Raw genomic sequence first — 17,779 nt, forward strand, 5'->3', positions numbered from 1 at the left:
CTTGAATAAATCTGGTGCAGTTACATTTTTATTTTTTTGCAGCCATGAGTCTTTGCTGAGTAACCCCCACTATGGTTTTTACTGATTCCTTTTATTATCCCGTGATTTGCTTCTAAAAAAAAAAAAAAAAACATATTTAGCGCCATGTGTTTTTTTTTTTTTTTTTTTTTTATTATTATTAGGGTTGGCAGAATGGCACTCTCCTTCAGCTGGTATGTTCTTATGGATCAAGGTGAAGGGAGTGGCTGATACGCATCAGATGATCATGGAAAAAGCTATGCAAAAAGAGGTAAATATTGGGGGTGTATGCATGTTTTTGTATTTCAGTTCCTTGTATTTGTATATTGTTTTTGGTGTTTTATCTTCTGTTTTACAGTATGGTTCGCCTTCTACCAATTGAATGTGGTTACCAGTATAAAAAAAATTGTAAAGATAAGATATGATGTAATTGCTGTCTAATTGCTACAGTATTCTAAATACAGTATGGGTAACTGCTGTAACGTTATTGGCTCGACACTTTATTAAAGCTGTATAAGGGAAGTGACAGAATTTTCGGTGGTGTTCCTGATAGTGCCTTTTTTTTTAAAATATTTTTTCCCCCTTTTTCCCTGCAGTGAGCAATGCAGATACAATTTACTATGCAGAGTTACAAATAAATAAAAATAATAAATTCTGTGTTCCACAACAGCACACACCTGTGGGTATAAGCTTCTCTCTCTATGTACTGTAGGACAAACACCTGATTTCCTGGAGGAGTGGCTACAGTATATAATGATCCTTCCCCTCTTCCTGGTCAGTGTTTTTTCTGTTCTACCCAGACAAGATGGATGGTGTGTGTCAGTTTTATTTTCATTCAACGCCCCCCCCCTCTTTTCTTTGAGACTTTAACAGGGAAGCATTCAAGGCCATAACCTTTTCATAGATTTAATGGCCACCAGAACCAATGCTAAGTTTCCACTCTGTTCAATTAGGGGGAAAGACGAACCTTATCTGGACGCAGACTCTGGGGTGGAATTTCCCTTTAGGGAACATTTTTATCTCCCCCACTTCCAATGATTTCAACGGTCCTGTGAAAGATCAGGCAGGAAAATCTACGATTAAGGGCCTTATGCAGAGAGCATCGTTATTTCGAAATTCGCCATTTTTTGTACAATTTCGCGCAGAAACCGGCAGAAAATGGCGAGTTCCGAAAAACGCGCCATTTTGTTTTTTCAATTGCTAAAATTCGCCTCGCGGCTGGCGAGAACCTCCATCTCGCCATTTTTAAAACTCTCCGAATGCAGAGAGGTGCGAACGGCAAGTAGCGGCTGTTCGCGCCAAAAAATGGCGCGATTCTCGCATTTTTGCCGCGCCAGGAAAAGATGGCAAGATGGCGCTCGCTGCCTATAGTAAAGGGGGAAAAAAAGGCGCGAATTTGTTGTTACACGTTTCTGAAGCGCGCATCTCGCCAATTTAAACTCGCCACACGCATCCATGTTAAACAGAGCAGAATTCGCACTTTTCTGCATATGGAGAATAAAACTCTCCAAAAAAGCTACTTTTTATGAAATTCGCCAATTTTAAAATTCTATGCTCTCTGCATGAGGCCCTAAAAGCGGTCATGCCCTTGTGGCCCAAAAGGGCCTGGGTTACGGATCTAGTACATTTTGCAAAGAAGCCTCCATGGTAGCTGCCATTTCAGAGATAACTTTATTTCCGAAGATCCACTATACCATACAGATCTGAGTCAACTAGAGTGACAATGGTAAAAACTAAGCCGGTTACCAGAGGTAATTCACGCTCTTCAAGTGTATAAAACCATCTTCCAATGATCCACCTTCCGAAGCTGGTGAGTGTGATCCACCTTCTAAAGGTGGTGTGACAACAGTCAAGAGGAGCCTGCAGTTCAAAAGATTTTATATTCTCTTTAATCAGTCTATGAGAAAAATCTCTGTCCAAGTTCTATTAAGGTGGTAGCCATTATCTTCTTTAGAGGGGAATCCTTAACATCTCATTCTTTTAATAAAAAAAGGTTCCTCGATGCTATTGGGAAAATAGGGCCCAGTATTAGAAGAATCATTTGTCCCTGTGATCTTATTTTTACATTTTCTTTGCCAAAGACCCTTTTAACTTCAGAATGCAAACGGTAAGTGGTTAACTGTGAAAAATGCTTTCCTAGTAGCCACTACTTCCGCTTCATGGGCAGGAGAAATTCAAGCTCTTTCATATAAACATCTCTATCTAATATGATCCTCAGAAAGGTGCCAGTTGAGATCCAAAGTTTCCTTTTTTCCCTTTCACAAGGACAATTCTCCCTTCATTTTGTCCTAATTCAATGAAGAATAATAAAGATGAAAATTTCAACTTCGATTTAGTTAGGTGTCTAAAGACTTGATTAGAAAGTAAAGTGGCGTAGAGACGATCTGACAGACTCCATGCTCTCTTTTTTGGAACTCGCAAAGTACAAACCTAATCAAGAGATTTGATTCCTGAAAAGTGAAACAGGCAGGGAAACAACCACCCTTTTTAAGGTGTAGGCTCATTCCTCAAGGGCATTATCAACATATTGTATTGGGCAGAAAGAGTAGAAGCTCCCATGGCAGATATTTGTTGGGCTGCAAAATGTTTATTTATAAAATGTTTTACCAGGAAGTAATACATTGAGAGTTGCCACTCATTTTCAAGTATGTCCTGGGCACAGAGATTTAATGACAAATACATAGTTACAAATACATCATTACAATGAGTGAAATGGGTTTTACAGTGCATTATGTACAAGACGGTGTATGCACAGTTAAAGATAATATATATATTGTAGGCGTATATAACAGTTACAGACCAGATTAAAATGTGAGCCAACTTTTAGTTTTGAAAGATCTTAGACTGGTGGCGGAAGTGAGAGTCTCCGGTAGACTGTTCCAGTTGTGGGGTACACGGTAAGAGGAGGAGCAGCCGGATACTTTGTTGAACCTTGGGACCATCAACCATCTTTTGGAGTCAGATCTCAGATGATAAGTGCTGCATGTGGTAGAAGTGAGGAGCTTGTTCAGATAGGCGGGTAGCTTGTCCATAACGTATTTGAAGGCAAGACAGGAGAGATTAACTTTGTGCCTAGACTCAAGTGATGACCAATCTAGTTCTTTGAGCCTTTCAATGTGATGTGTGTTGTAATTAATTTGAAGGACAAGCGGCATATTGAGTTGTAGAGGGTATCAAGTTTGCCAAAATGGTCAGATATCTGCACATATTTGTTGAGCACTACAAACTGGAGTTTATTTTTTTTTCATCTTTGGGAACCTTGGGGAGGAAGAAACAAAATTGTTACTACTGATATTCTCCTTTCTTCTGATGTAGTCACGGCAGGCCACAAACGTGTCCCCCACCCATTGAGTGTTTTTTTTTTTCTGTGTGTTGTCTTTTGTTGTTAATTTGACACTGACCAGGTGGAGAGGAAGGGTAATTATAATATAGCCACTCCTCCCAGAAAATCAGATTCTGTCCGACCGAACTGAAGGAACTACTAGTCACAGGTGTGTTCTGCAGTTATTCGACTAGAAGACAGGATAATATTGGTTAGAACGATTCTGTTTCCCACACTAGATAAATAGTTTTAAATGTGTACACAAAGTTGATATTTAGCTTTTGGGTCCAAACCCCCAATACCCAATTTTTGCCTTTATTCAACCTGAAAAGAATGAATTGGTTACACGTTTACTTTCATTGCAGATTTTTACAGTTTGTGCTTCAACAGTCCACGCGTATGCCTTGTTAATTAAAGCATGCAGCTTTCTGCTGAAACAACTTATACAAGAAGATAAAGTAATGAACAGTTTGTCTCAAAAGACATGAAAATGCAATACATGTACTTAGTTATAGTTACATAATAGAGGAGGGTGAAAAAAATATTCATCACGTTCAACCTATGTTAAATTTAGATGACGGATACTTTATCCTATATCCGTACTTACAGTATATTGATCCAGAGGAAGGCAAACAAAAAACCCCAGTGGAATATCATCCAATGATATCTCATAAGGGGAAAATAAATTCCTTCCTGACTCCAAGAATAGGAAATCGATTACTCCCTGGATCAATATCCTTCCCATGTTTACTTATTTGGTGTATCCCTGTATACCTTTCCTTTCTAAAAAGATGTCCAACCTTTTTTGGAAAAATCTATTGTATCTGCCATCACAGTCGCCATGGGTAATGAATTCCACATTTTAACTGCCCTTACTATAAAGAACCATTTCATTTGTTGCTGGTGAAATCTAATTTCCTCCAACATTAAGGTATGACCCCGTGTCCTTTGTACTTCCCTTGGGATGAATAGTTTTTATTTATTTTTTTTAAACTTACATTTTTGTTGCGTTTTCAGATATTAAACATATGACATAACATTGCATTTTTTAGAAATCAACTAATATTGTCAAATCACAACAAATCAAAATCCCCGAGGGGGAGGAGGGGGTTAGAGAAGAGGGGGTAGGTGGGCGTGGCGGAAGTTCTCTTTTTATCTCTTTGGTCTAGGTCATCTATCCTTTGTCATCTCCTTGTATCCATCCATTGCCTTATCCTCTCCCATGCTGTCTCAATCTCCTATTTTTGTTACTAGGGTGAAGTTCTACTCTCCTAATCTTCAATGTCCTTTAAACTGTGATTCCCTTAGTCAAATGAGGACGCATCTATTTCTATCAAAGCAGAACTGTGGCACCGTTCACCACTGGGATATCCGTTTGGGCCGGTCTTTAACTAAACTGGTTAATTTTTTCATATGTCAGACAAACCAAATTCTATTTCGAATTGTAGTAATAGATGGATTGTCATTTCCAAGGGCAAGACCATAGCTTATGTAGCAGATCAGCCCGTTCTCCACATTGTTTATGGCACAATGGGAAGTATCCCGGAATAAATTTTGATCATTTTAATGGGGTGAGGTACCATCTCATTAAAACCTTTTATATGCGTTCATTCTTCTTTAACATCATGCAAATCGAACTCTTCGCCACTGCCAAAAAAAATCTCATCCCATTCTTCCTCGTCCAGTACCTCTCCCAAGTCTGACTCCCATTGGGACATACAGTATACTGTAACTATCGGGAATACTCCACGCCTGAACAGGTCACTTTGTACATTTGAGAGGTTAGTCCCCTAGTGTCTTCTTTCTAAAATACAGAGCTTTTCGAAATTTGTCAGTGCGGGTCGGGCAGAGATTTGTTGGAAAATGCCCTTATCTGGAGGTATCTAAAAAATTCTGAATTGGGGATGTCTTTGTCTGATTTGATTTTGATCAAATGTTTTAATATTGATTCTGCCCTCCAGATCTTTAAGTCTTAAAAACCCTTTTGGTTTCCAAATCGAGAAATCTCTACTGTTCAGACCCGGAGCAAAGCCAGGGTTGTCAAACAAGGGGGTCATTAAAGAGTTTTTGGTAGTCAGTGAGCACCCTAATTTAGAAGCCTCCCAAACTGCTAATGAGCTGGTAATCGAAGAGAGCGGTTTTCGCATGCATTTATGGATCCTGTTGGGTAGTCAAATTTAGGTTATTAATCTCCATGGGAGCACACATTTCCCCCTCCAATACCACCCAACGTTTTCAGTGCAGGGTCGACATGCCATTGTGCAATTTGACAAAATTGGGCCGCTTTGTAGTATGATAACAAGCAAGGTACCGCTAGTCCCCCTGCTAATGTTGGTCTCTTCAGGATCTTCCTCTTCACTCTTGGTCTTTTTTAATTCCAAATTAACTTTGTTATTAGATATTACATTGAAAGTATCTTTCCCCACTACCGCTACTGGAAGAGTCTAAACGATATACAGGATACGAGGAAGTAAGTTCATTTTAATACAATAGATCTTGCCTATCCATGAGATAGTATACTTGGACCAAGCTTGAATACCTCCTCTCAGGGTTCGAAGTAATTTGGGATAGTTTTCTCTATATAGGGTTTTATAATTATTCGTAATTTGAACTCCCAAGTATTTAAGGGCGCGGGGCTGCCATTTAAAATTGAAATGTTATATCTATAAATTTTTCCATTTCTTTGGGTACGTTTTTATATAGAGCTTCAGATTTTGAATTTCCCCAAAAGACTGAACAGGTTGGGCAGAGAGGTGAGGGGTCTTCAGAACGTTAAAATACAATCATCCGCATATATAGCCACCTTATGTTTTTGGTTATTAATTCGAATTTCTGTTATGTCTGGATTCTTCTGAATTTGGGCTGCTAATGGTTCCATGCTTAATGCGAATAACAAGGGTGAATGTGGGCAGCCCTGTCTTGTGACACTCTTAATTTGGAAAAGATCAGATGGGAAGCCCTGATGTGTTACTCTTGCTCCTGGTTTGTAATGCAGTGCCTTGATTGTTTTTAATATTCTACCCCCAAAACCGAATGCTCCAAGCGTAGCATTAAGATACGGTCAATCTATCCTGTCAAAAGTTTTTCCGGCGTCCTGACTCCACACCATTACTTGGATCTTATTTGTATTAGCTATCTCAATCACATCAATGATTTGTCTGGTATTGTCTGCCGCCTGCCTACCCTTAATAAATCCCACTTGGTCAGAATGGATAAGTCTAGGCAGGATATGACTGTTTATTAGCCAGCATTGTAGAGTAAATTTTGATATCTGAATTTATCAACGTGATTGGTCTATAGCTTTTGCAGTCTGTTGGATCCTTATCTTGTTTGTAAATTAATGAAATAGATGCCTGAAGCATCTGTTTCGGGAATGAAGCACCCGCCAGCACTGCATTGAATATACGCAGAAGGTGGGGGGCTAGCAAGTCTATACTTTTTTTTTTAATAGTATAAATTAGAAAATCCATCAGGGCCTGGTGCTTTGGATGGTTTTAGTTCCTTAATTACTTGTTTTAATTCTAAAGTGAAATCCTGTTGTAGCCCTTCTCTCTCCTCTACACTCAACCTAGGAAGATCCGAATCCAAGAGAGCATCTCTCAGAGCCTGACTCGTATCTACGTTATGTATGACCTTCTCCCCATTATATAGATTTTCATAGTACTTCTTTACTCCTCCACGATCAGTTTAAGGTTGGAGGTCATATTACCTGATTTTAACCGAATTGCCTGTATGTTATAAATGCCTGTTTTTTCTTAATTCTATTGGCTAACGGGGTATCTGGCTTGTTTGCTTTTTCAAAAAACTTCCTCTTAGACCAGTTCATGAAATGCTTAGCCTGGGAGGTCAATAGCATATTTATCTCTACTCTGACATCTTTCAACTCTTTTAACTCTTTTAACTCTTTTAAAGTGTCAGGTCTACTGTTTCGTTTTATGTAGGGCAGATAGCTCTTTTAATTTTGCTTGAAGTTTGAGCAATTTTGCCACTTTCCTTTTTTTCGCCCTGCAGCAATACTAAGGGTGCCTCTGAGTGTGGCCTTGTGGGCCTCCCACAGGGTGATGTGGGAATCCACACTATCTAGATTTGTTCTGAAAAATTGGTCAATCTCTGTATTAACCTTCTAGAACACCCCTGGGATTTTTATAATTGATTCATTTAGTTTCCAGTTTGCTCCTGGTCTGTCTAGATTCATTTGGGAGCACCGTAATTCTATTGGTGCGTGATCTGACCATGAAATATCATGGATCCTCGGAAAGGAGATCTTTGGGACCAGTCTGTGTGATTCAAAGAAGTAATCTATTCTGCTGTAACTGGAGTATGGATGTGAGTAAAATGTATATCCTTTTTCTGTAGGATGTAATTCCCTCCAGATGTCTGTCATATGATTATCCCGCAACCCTTTGAGAAGTGTGTCCATGCCTCTTTTTCTGTTGCACCTAACTGTCGTAGATTTATCTACTGTAGGTCAGGGTCTTCGGCTTTGTTGAAATCACAAGCTAGGATTGTATAGCCTTTGGCTAATTTGTTTAATGTATTGAAAAATGATGGATGTGAAGAATAACAGGTCGTACTCACATGGTGCATATACGCTACCAATAGTCAAGTATTGTCCATGAATAGTTCCGACTAGGATCAGAAATCTGCCTTTCCTGCCTTTTTTGGTCTGCTCCACTACGAATGGGAATCTGCTGTGGAATAAAATCGCTACACCTCTCTTTTTGGCGGTGGCTGAGGAAAGAAAACATTGTTGAAATTGTTTGTCAAAGAACTTATTGCTTAGAGCTATTATTGCTAAAATGTCTTTCCTAACGCCTAACCACCCACCATGGCACAACTACCCCCTTTACCTACCCCCTCTGCCCCTAACAAACCAGATAGTCTGGCTTAACCCCTTCATTACCTTAGCAGATAGCCGCTATGGTAATGAAGCTGCTTTTTATTTTGTTTTAATAACACAGTATTGTAGCAGGGGATCTCTGGAGCTTAACCACATTGTTTTCACCCCTGAGGACCCCCTGCTTACCGAGTTACAGGCCCTGGTATGGGGTGCTGGTATCCCTCTGCTTTGTTTAAATCTCCCAGTCACGTGGGCCGTGATGCAGGAGAATTTAAACGTGGCTCGGATACTGGCACTGATATGTATGTATGTATGTATGTAGCGCTCTGTTTTAAAGTAAAAAAAATTTCCTATGATACCTTTAGAGCAAAAAAATGTTTTGCACAATTGTTCTACTTTTGCCTTGATACATAGAGCACTTAAAGGCTAGTTCAATATTGTCTACAACCTTAGAGAATTTTGCATTAGCCCCTTCGTATTTAGAGTATGAGCCATACTTCATAGCTAATGTAGACCCCCCTCTGGTGACTACTACAATAGGTAAAGGGTTAAAGTCCTTGATGGGTTAATTGGGTGGAATCATTCTGGTATTGCCTCTTCCTATCATGTGTGTAAGGGGTCTTGTGAACAGTGATGTTATTATAGGGAGATAGAAGGGTATATTTAGCTCCACCCATTGTTCTAGAAGCGGTTCAGGTAGAGGGCCTCAGTGATGTATGTATGTATGTATGTATTAAGGATATCCTGTAACCATTTATTGTTTTCCGTTAAGAAACCTGCCCAACATAGTTGGCACCATAGTAATGTCCCACGATTGTTCTTATTCGGGTAGACGAGTTCTCAGAGTAGTATCTCCAGAGCATAATGAGATCGATTCCACCGGATGGTCCTTACAAACTACCAATCCGATATGCATGGATGAAATATTCAGTACACAGTAAGGTGCTACTGATCTTACAAAGCAGAGTGTGAGAGTGCCAATCTAACTATTACTAGGGAAAACAAGCAAGCCTAACTCCCCAGCGTAGGAGTAAGAGCTACCAGGGGAGAAGCACAAAGTAACCATATTGTTTGTCACCAATTACGGTCTGAAATTAAGTTTGTCTTTTGTATGACGAGCATTATAAACGGATGTAAATAAAGCTCTTGTTTGTAATATAAAAGTTCCTGGCGCCCATCATTATTCTATCTCCATATCCATGCCTGCAACGACCATGTGTATGTATACAACTTGTGTTAAACTCTTTGAGCCGGACAAGGAAGGGGACATTAACATAAACTGAACATAGTTTTAGGTGCAAATGTCACGGTATAATTTAGATACAATTTTTTCACCTAGGTTCTTCTAGTCCCTGGATCAGCATTTAATATTGAAACCACAGAATCCAGCCCATATGTGAGAGCCTCTTTCTCTATATCATCTCCAGAGCAGATTGATCAGGTAAGAATCATGCAGCTGATGTTACGTTCTAACTATTCTGCAGTTATATACAACTAAATTCAGTTGTTGTAATTTACTCTTCCATTAGTATACCTTCCAATAGAAACCTGACATGTCCTCTGTATAGTTTAAATAAGTACAGTAATATTGCAGTATTATATAGTGGTGAGAAAGTTTGTGAAGCCCTTTTGATTTTCAAATATTTCGTATATTTGAAACGGAAAATGTCAGATCTTAATCCAAGTCCTAATAATAGATAAAGATAAAAAGCAAAAAGGGCTCTGAGGAACAGGTGCAAAATGGATTATATTAAAAAGGTTTCTGAAGGACAACAAGATACAATAACATTACAATGACAATGATATTACAAAACTTGCATAAGTGTACAAAATCTGTGGTATACATACATCAGGAGATCTGGATGGTGGTGTGTGAAGAAAATAATGGGTCCGGACCACGAACACCATCAGCCAGATGATGAAGAGCGAATAGCGTAGAGGTCACGTGAGGTTGTCGAACGCGTTCCCATTGGTGGCATCACAGACCGGTTGAGAGAGGTTTGCAGTTCCATCTGGCTAACGGTGTTCGTTGTCTGGACCTACTATTTTCTTCACACACCGCCTGCTTATCCAGATCTCCCAATCCGTGTATACTACAGATTTTGTACATTTTTATGTAATGGAGATCTGGTTAAGCAGGCGGTGTGTGAAGAAAACAGATTTTGTACACTTATGCAAGTTTTGTAATGTCATTGTCATTGTAATGTTATTTTATGTTGTCCTTCAGAAGACTTTTTAACACAATCCATTTTGCAACAGCTCTTCAGGGCGCTTTTTGCTTCTTCTCTTTGTATGTATTTGTGAGATCTCCTTCCGGAGCTCTAACCTAGGAGTCTGGAGTACTCCTGCCGACGGCTGCATGGGGAATACAGTTATACATACAGCAGTACTATACAGGACAGCACGAGCGTGGATATATGGGACAAAACGAACGTGGATATCTTTATCTTTTCCCCATAGTAAAAGATAACCTGATTAAACAAATTACACACACACATGATACTTTTTCAACATTTATTTATACACAAATGATTCCACATTCAATATCCATGTATGAAAAAGTATGTGAACCTTTAGATTAAGTACCCGGTGGCACCTCCTTGAGCAACAATGACTTCAACTAAGCGGTTCCTGTAACTGCTGATCAGTTGCTCACATCGGTTTTGAGGAATTTTGGCCCATTCCTCCTCACAGAACTGCTTCAACTCTGTAACATTTGAGGGCTTCCTTGTATTGACGGCTCGCTTCAGATCCTGCCACAATATTTCGATGGGGTTTAGGTCTGGACTTTGATTACGCCATTCTAAAATGTGTAATTTCTTCTGCAGCCATTCTTTTGTAGATCTGCCTGTATGTTTTGGATCATTATCTTGCTGCATGACCCACTTTCAGTTAAGCTTCAGCTCACGGACGGATGTCCTGACAGTCTCCTCTACCATCTTCTGATATAATGCAGAATTCATGTTTGTGTCAATGATGGCAAGTGTCCAGGTCTTGAGGCAGCAAAGCAGCCTCAAGTCATCACACACCCATGCTTGACAGTTAAGATGAGGTTTTTCTGTATGAAAGCAATGTTTGGCAAAAAATAAACATAAGGTTTCTCATTGAGGCCAAAAAGTTCTACTTTTGACTCATCTGTCCAGACATTGTTGCAGAAGTCTTGTGGATTATCGATGTGCTCTTTGGCGTACTTCAGATGGCAGCAATGTTCTTTTTAAAGAACAGTGGTTTCTTCCTGGCTATCCTTCCATGAACACCATTCTTGTTCAGTCTTTTTCTGATAGTTGAGTCATGAACACTCACATTAGCCAAGGCAAGAGTGGCTTGTAGAGCCTTGGTTGTCACTCTGGGGTTCTTTGTCACTTCCTGGATGATTTGCTAGTTTGCTCTTGGAGAGATTTTGGTAGGACGACCACTCCTGGGTAGAGTGACTATGGTCTTGAACTATCTCCATTTGTATAGGATCTGTCTTGACAGTGGATTGGTGGAGCCCCAAATCCTTAGAGACGGTTTTATGTCTTTCTAGACTGATGAGCATTATAAGAGAAAAGTGCAGAGGAATAACGAGGGAAACGTTTTCTATAAGGGAAAATAAATGTTGACTTTTATTTCGCCCATGGCTTTAAACAGTAGAGCATTATGTCAACATGCAAAACCAATAAAGTAGTCCTATTCCTTTGTAAGGGCTAACTCGCACTTCACAGTTACTATCTGCAGGACTGGGAGGCTAGACCTCTTTCCAACCTCTGACTCCAAAGTAAAAGATACCTGTAAGCAGGGGGCTCTTTTTATATCGGCCTGGTTTGGTGTCCCTGGGGTGCACCCTCTGGCAGGTTCCTGGGTCCACTGCATCCTGGCAAAGAGGGCCTGGTTTCCTGGGATCTCTATGGTAGCACACACTTCTTCAGTGCTAGAGATCTGTTTCCTTGGGCTCTCTCTGGCACCACAGTCCTTCTGTGCTAGAGAACCCACACAGTTTATGTAGCATATATTTAAACCTGCCGGATGGAGACTGACTAATTGACTCTAGCTGAATTACCCAGCTTCCTGCTGGACTCATCGCCTACAGACTTGCTTTGTGCTTGTGTTTTTTAAACCAGTGAAGGCCCTGTCCCTAGCATCAATAACTTATTTTCTAAGGTCCTCCGAGATTTATGTAGATCGTGGCGTGACATGATTCCACACACCTGTATGGTGAAGGCCAAACTCAAAGTTTCTGATCTTTACATAGTGTGGAGCGTCCCAAACTCACCCCTGAAGATCTACCTAATTATTTAAACACCTGATTCTGATTATCCCCTTTAATTTAGCTGATAAAACTGGAGTTTTGCTTACTTTTGCACATACCCTGACTCTTAATTACTCATTGTTTTTCTAATTCATACATCATTTTTTTTTTCAATAGACTTGGAATTAGTTGAGATAAACCCTATTGGATATTTAAGAAATGACTGGTTTCGATTCAAGAACGCTATCATGCAAAAACTGTTGAATTTGCGTTATTATCATTGTGGTTCACAAACTTTTTCTCTCCATTGTAGGTACTGTTGCACATAGCAAATAAAACAATATATATATAGAATTGTACTAATTATTTGCAGAACTAAATGGTATTGTTCTGAAACAAATCTTAATTTATTTTTATATGTTGTGTTTTAGAGACTATTAATATTATTGATATTTCTGTCATTTTTAGGGTTTGGAGAGACTGGCAATGTTGATCAAGGAAGAAAGAAAATGAATAAACAAAAACACATCTTTAACTTTAGGATATAATTGAGATCTGTGTATCATTCATTGAACTGGACACCTGTATTGTACTTCTCTTAATCTCAGTGTGGCAGAGTATTTTGCCAACACCAGTAACTTGTGGGCATATGAAGCAATAAGAAAAAACAAAACAGCGCACGACTCTGTGTAGTAAATTCAATTATATTAAACGAATATGTACAAGTGATGAGTATCGCACGTACATCAGATTAGATCAATAATGCATTTCATGTATATGGCACATGTTACCACAACGGCGCTATGCAGGTCTCCTCATCCCAGCACTATCCGGGCTGTCAACTCCCAGAGGGAGGTGTAGTCAATGTTCCTATCGGTACCCCGGTGCTGCTGTGTCCTCGTTGTGGCTTGATGTCCGCACTCCGTGGGACAACCTCCGTGAGGCAAGCGTCCTTGGATCCGGATGACTCCGCTTTGTGCTCAATATCATTACATAGAAATAGTAGCCGAGAATGCTCCTACGTAAGCCCAGTTGTGTACCAGAAACAAGCACAAGCTGTGTCTCAAAGGCGTCTGCTACTGATGTCACTAGACCTACGTCACGCGAAAACGACTGCCGGGTTATAATCGGTAGCGTGCACGCTGACATGGGGAGTATGGCAAATATATCATCAAAGTCTTTATAACCTTTAGAGGTTTTTGCCAGTACACAACTGGGCTTGCGCAGGAGCATTCCCGGCTACTATTTCTATATATTGATATTGTCACAGCAGTGTCTTCCGGATCCAAGGACGCTTGTCTCACGGAGGTTGTCCCACGGAACGCGGACATCAAGCCACAGCGAGGACACAGCAGCACCGGGTTACAGAGAGGAACGTTGACTAATCCTCAGAGACATGCCTAGCGCTGTTGTGGTAACGTGCTATATACATGAAATGCATTATTGATCTAATCTGATGTACGTGCGATTCTTACCACTTGTATATATTCGTTTAATATAATTGAATTTACTACACTGAGAGTTGTATGCTGTTTTTTCTTTTTACTAGCTTTACTTGATCCCAAGCCATCTTGATTGGAACAGCAGCAGACTCTCACAGTTTTAACACAAGGTCACATGTTAAATGTTCTTTATCACATTTTTTATCACATTGTATGTGGTATCTCAATTTCTGATATCTATTGAATACATTTATTCATCACGTTGGAAGGGATTATATTTAGATATTAATTATTCTTACACTACTTAATTAAGCACTATTGAGGGCCTATGCACTAAGCGCCAATAAAAAAAAAACGCCATGGTTTTTAAATAGCCATTTTTTACAGCGGTGCTCATGGAATGCAGAAAGCCCCGAATACCTGTGATGGCAACATTTGCAAATATGGCGAGTAGCCGGTGACGTGAAGATTGCCCTTCTGAAAAGGGATCACCCTGTGAGTTCTTTCTGCTGCAGAGAGAGAGAGACGCCACTCTCTCGGCACAAATCTCGCCCAAAATGTGTTTTTTTAAATTACATTTTAATACTAGTGTAGATGAGCAAGGGGTTTCCGGAGCAGAATCACCTTGATTTCAGGTCCGGGGACCCCCTGCTTCCTGAGATACTGGCACCCCATACAGGGGCTTGTATCTCCTATGCATTTTATTCTCATGGTCACGTGATGCTGAACATTTAAATGCATAGGAGATACGGCACCCCTTAACGGGGCCTGTATCTGAGACCCCCTGCTACAATACATTAGTAATAAAACCCTAATTATAAATTTAACACATTAGTTACCGTAGCAGCTATCTGCTATGGTAATGAAGCTCCTTTAATGTAATTTTTATTAATAGTGTGCAGGAGAAGGGGGTCTTCTGAGCTGAATCGCTTTGATTTCAACCTCGGCAACCCCCTGCTTCCCGAGTTATAGGCCCTGGTAAGGGGCATCGGGTGCCAGTATCGCCGCCATTTTTAACTCGTCCGCGTCATGTGCCTAGGAGAATTAAATAATGGAGATACCGGTACCCAAGATCTGGGCCTGTAACTCGGGAAGCAGTGGCTCCCCGACGCGGCTGAAATCAATGCGGTTCAGGTCAGGAGACCCCTGCTCCCTCACAGTAATAATAAAAATTACATTAAAGCAGCTTTATTGAGGGCAGAGGGGGTGAGTGAAGCAGATACTTGGCCCTTCACTAACCCCTTCTGCCCCAGTAAACACCACCCTCTTGCCAACTTTTCCTGACGACACGATTTTGAGAGGAAATCTCTATTCTAGACAGGCGATTAGCATTGATAAGCTAATCTGGGCTACTAGAATAGCACGAGTTTGAAAACATGACGATAAGTGGCATGTTGGCGCACGATTGGCGATTTTGTATTTCTTTTTCGGCAAAAAAAGGAGACAGGAAAATATATGTACCAGGTTCACATGTATAGTGCTTAATAAAAGATTTAAAAGTCTCAGATTTTGAAGAAACTATTTTAAAAGCAGCCATACATTATATCTTGTAAAAATAAAATACCTCAGCAGTGTAACGTGTTGAGCACTGTAGTACTTTTTATTTTTGTAAAAAGCTTTTTCTTTAATGAACAATAATTATTCAAATGTATTTTTTTTCTGGATTTCAGCCTCTGTATCCCATGTGCATGTTTTTTGTGCAAGTTTTCCTGGTCTAATACTCGCCCTCTCAAAGCTGAATCCTGGGGTAAGGATCAGGCCTGGGTCCCGCTGCTTCCGACGGCCCGTGCTGCGCGGCAGAGGACCGCCAGCCCCTTTCCTCCAGTGTGGAGGTCCCCGCTGGCTCCTTACTACTTGGCTGACTGCGTGCTGTGACGCGTAAGCCGGCCGATGCTGCAAGCTCCTAGTGATTTGCAGCTCTGACGCGTCACGTGGTGCAGCAGTCAGCCAATGAGGGAAGGAGGGGAGGAAAGGAGCTACGGATGGGAGGCGGCTTGGGAGGGGAGCAGGGAAGGAGCTGCGGGGAAAAATGTGTTGTGTTGTGTGTTGTGTGTGTGGGGGTGGAGGTGGGGGGGTGGACGGCACCACCATCTTCACAAAGTTTTACCACGCCCCCCTCTCCCACTCCCGCCCCCCTCCCGCTCCCTACAGACCGCATATCGCGGTCAATTGCCTGTCAGCGCGCCGCCTGTCTGCAGTGTGGGCGCGTTGACTGAGGGAGCGGGGCCTTAGCCTTCATCTGGCAGGGTTAAATTGGCTTTGGCCAGTTATAATTAGGGGTGAGAATTAGCCTATGCCAGTTCTCACTGGCATTGGCAATCTGGTATTTCAAGGCAGGCAAGTTTAACACAGACTTTTCTCAAAGTAAATTTCATTTTTCAGCACAGCAAACAATGTGGATAATAGTATAGTGTTGTCTCAGTGTGAAAAGAGCAAACACCTGGTCAAGACAAATTATCTCTCCTAAAGCATTGGTGTATATACCTGAAGAAACAGCAACACTACTTCATTCTTGCATCATGCATACACCATTTTCCCCCACCCTAGCTGTATCGTCTTGTCAGCATTTTCCCGTTATCTCCTTCTGTGGATTATTGTAGGGATGGATGAGCTTTGATGTGTTCCCATTCTCAATCTTACATTTGATCTCTGCAAGTTAACTGAATAGTTAAACTGAGCATTGATATTTTGAAAAATGGGAATAGGTTAATTTAATTATTTTGCCTGAATAGTAAGTACTGAGATCTTTGTACACCAAGTGTAGGAAGAGGATGATTCAATTACTCTTCATATGTGCGTAACTTATATTTAGGTTTTTTTGCAAAGACTAAAACGTGAACACTCCTGACCCAGAAAATAAACAGGGTCACTAACATGTTCTTTACCTTCCAATTATATAACTTGTATGGTTTACCCAACATTGTTCATCAACCACCTTGTATTGTGATGGTCGACATAATCTAGTATATTGGTACACCTTTCACTCTACGCTTGTGTACATACAGTATACTGTAAGTGCCCAGAAAACCTCGACTCCCTCCCCACCCCCTTCCCCCACCCCCAATTCATAGACACTAACCATTAGCACTTAAACCTTTTCCATCATTTCTGGAAATATTCACTTTAAACTCATACAATAGGGCACTCACAGAAGCATAACCATAAAGAAACGACATTATATAGTATAATCTCTACATAACACAACTCAATAAAAATGTACTACAAAATGTCAATGCTCTAGTAACATACATGTCACATTTTGTTATTTAAATATGGCAAATATAATAAAATTCCATTGATGATGGTTAAACATGTCACGCCCTGGCTATGGGTCAACTTTTTCCATTCAAATGAAGATTTCAATCATCCAAAGGATTATATGAAAAAGATTCCACTTTTGATATCAATTCTTAGGCCGCGCGTATAGTGCCCGCGATGGGACGGGTGATGTCGCCGCTAGCGAAAGTTATAGTTCGCTTTGCGGCGGCGTCGCGGGCATACTGGCATTTGATTGGTTCAGGGGCTGTCACATGAAGCGACAGCCCTTGAAAAATCAAATATTGCCAGCTACCAAATTCACGATGCTTCGTCGCTCCCTCGCATTGTTGCCGTCGCGCTTACTATAAGTACACGCGGCGGCAATGCATTTGTTTTTGGGCGGCGTCACCATCTCCCGTCGCGGGCATTATACGCACGGCCTTAGCCGTTCATAGCTATGATGGTTCCTTATTGAGTTCTCAATCCTTCTTTAAATCTTTTCCTTTTTTTATTTTTTTATTTTACTGATCACTCGCCTAATTTCTTCTACTTTAACATGTACTTAAAATGGACGATCCCTTCTAGGATCAAACTAGTGCCCGCAGTATTTTGTATGTGTTCTATTTGTGTGATTTTACATTGTATTACTGCTTGATACCCATAACATTATT

The 17,779-nt window shown here is 40.6% G+C and overlaps 1 protein-coding gene across 4 annotated transcripts in view; it reads left to right on the top strand.

Annotated features, from left to right (window-relative positions):
* Positions 1-15,352, top strand: part of AADAT (aminoadipate aminotransferase) — a 61,587-nt gene extending 46,235 nt beyond the window's left edge. For all 4 annotated transcript variants that reach the window (XM_075611484.1, XM_075611457.1, XM_075611475.1 and 1 more), the window contains 3 exons: positions 183-289; positions 9,520-9,621; positions 12,877-15,352. In XM_075611484.1, the coding sequence (XP_075467599.1) occupies positions 183-289; positions 9,520-9,621; positions 12,877-12,921 (254 nt within the window). In that variant the 3' untranslated portion in view covers positions 12,922-15,352. The remainder of the gene's footprint in view (positions 1-182; positions 290-9,519; positions 9,622-12,876) is intronic.
* The last annotated feature ends 2,427 nt before the right edge of the window (positions 15,353-17,779 follow it).

The sequence above is a fragment of the Ascaphus truei genome, chromosome 1 (genome assembly GCF_040206685.1).
Source record: "Ascaphus truei isolate aAscTru1 chromosome 1, aAscTru1.hap1, whole genome shotgun sequence".
In the NCBI taxonomy this organism is placed as follows: Eukaryota; Metazoa; Chordata; class Amphibia; order Anura; family Ascaphidae; genus Ascaphus; species Ascaphus truei.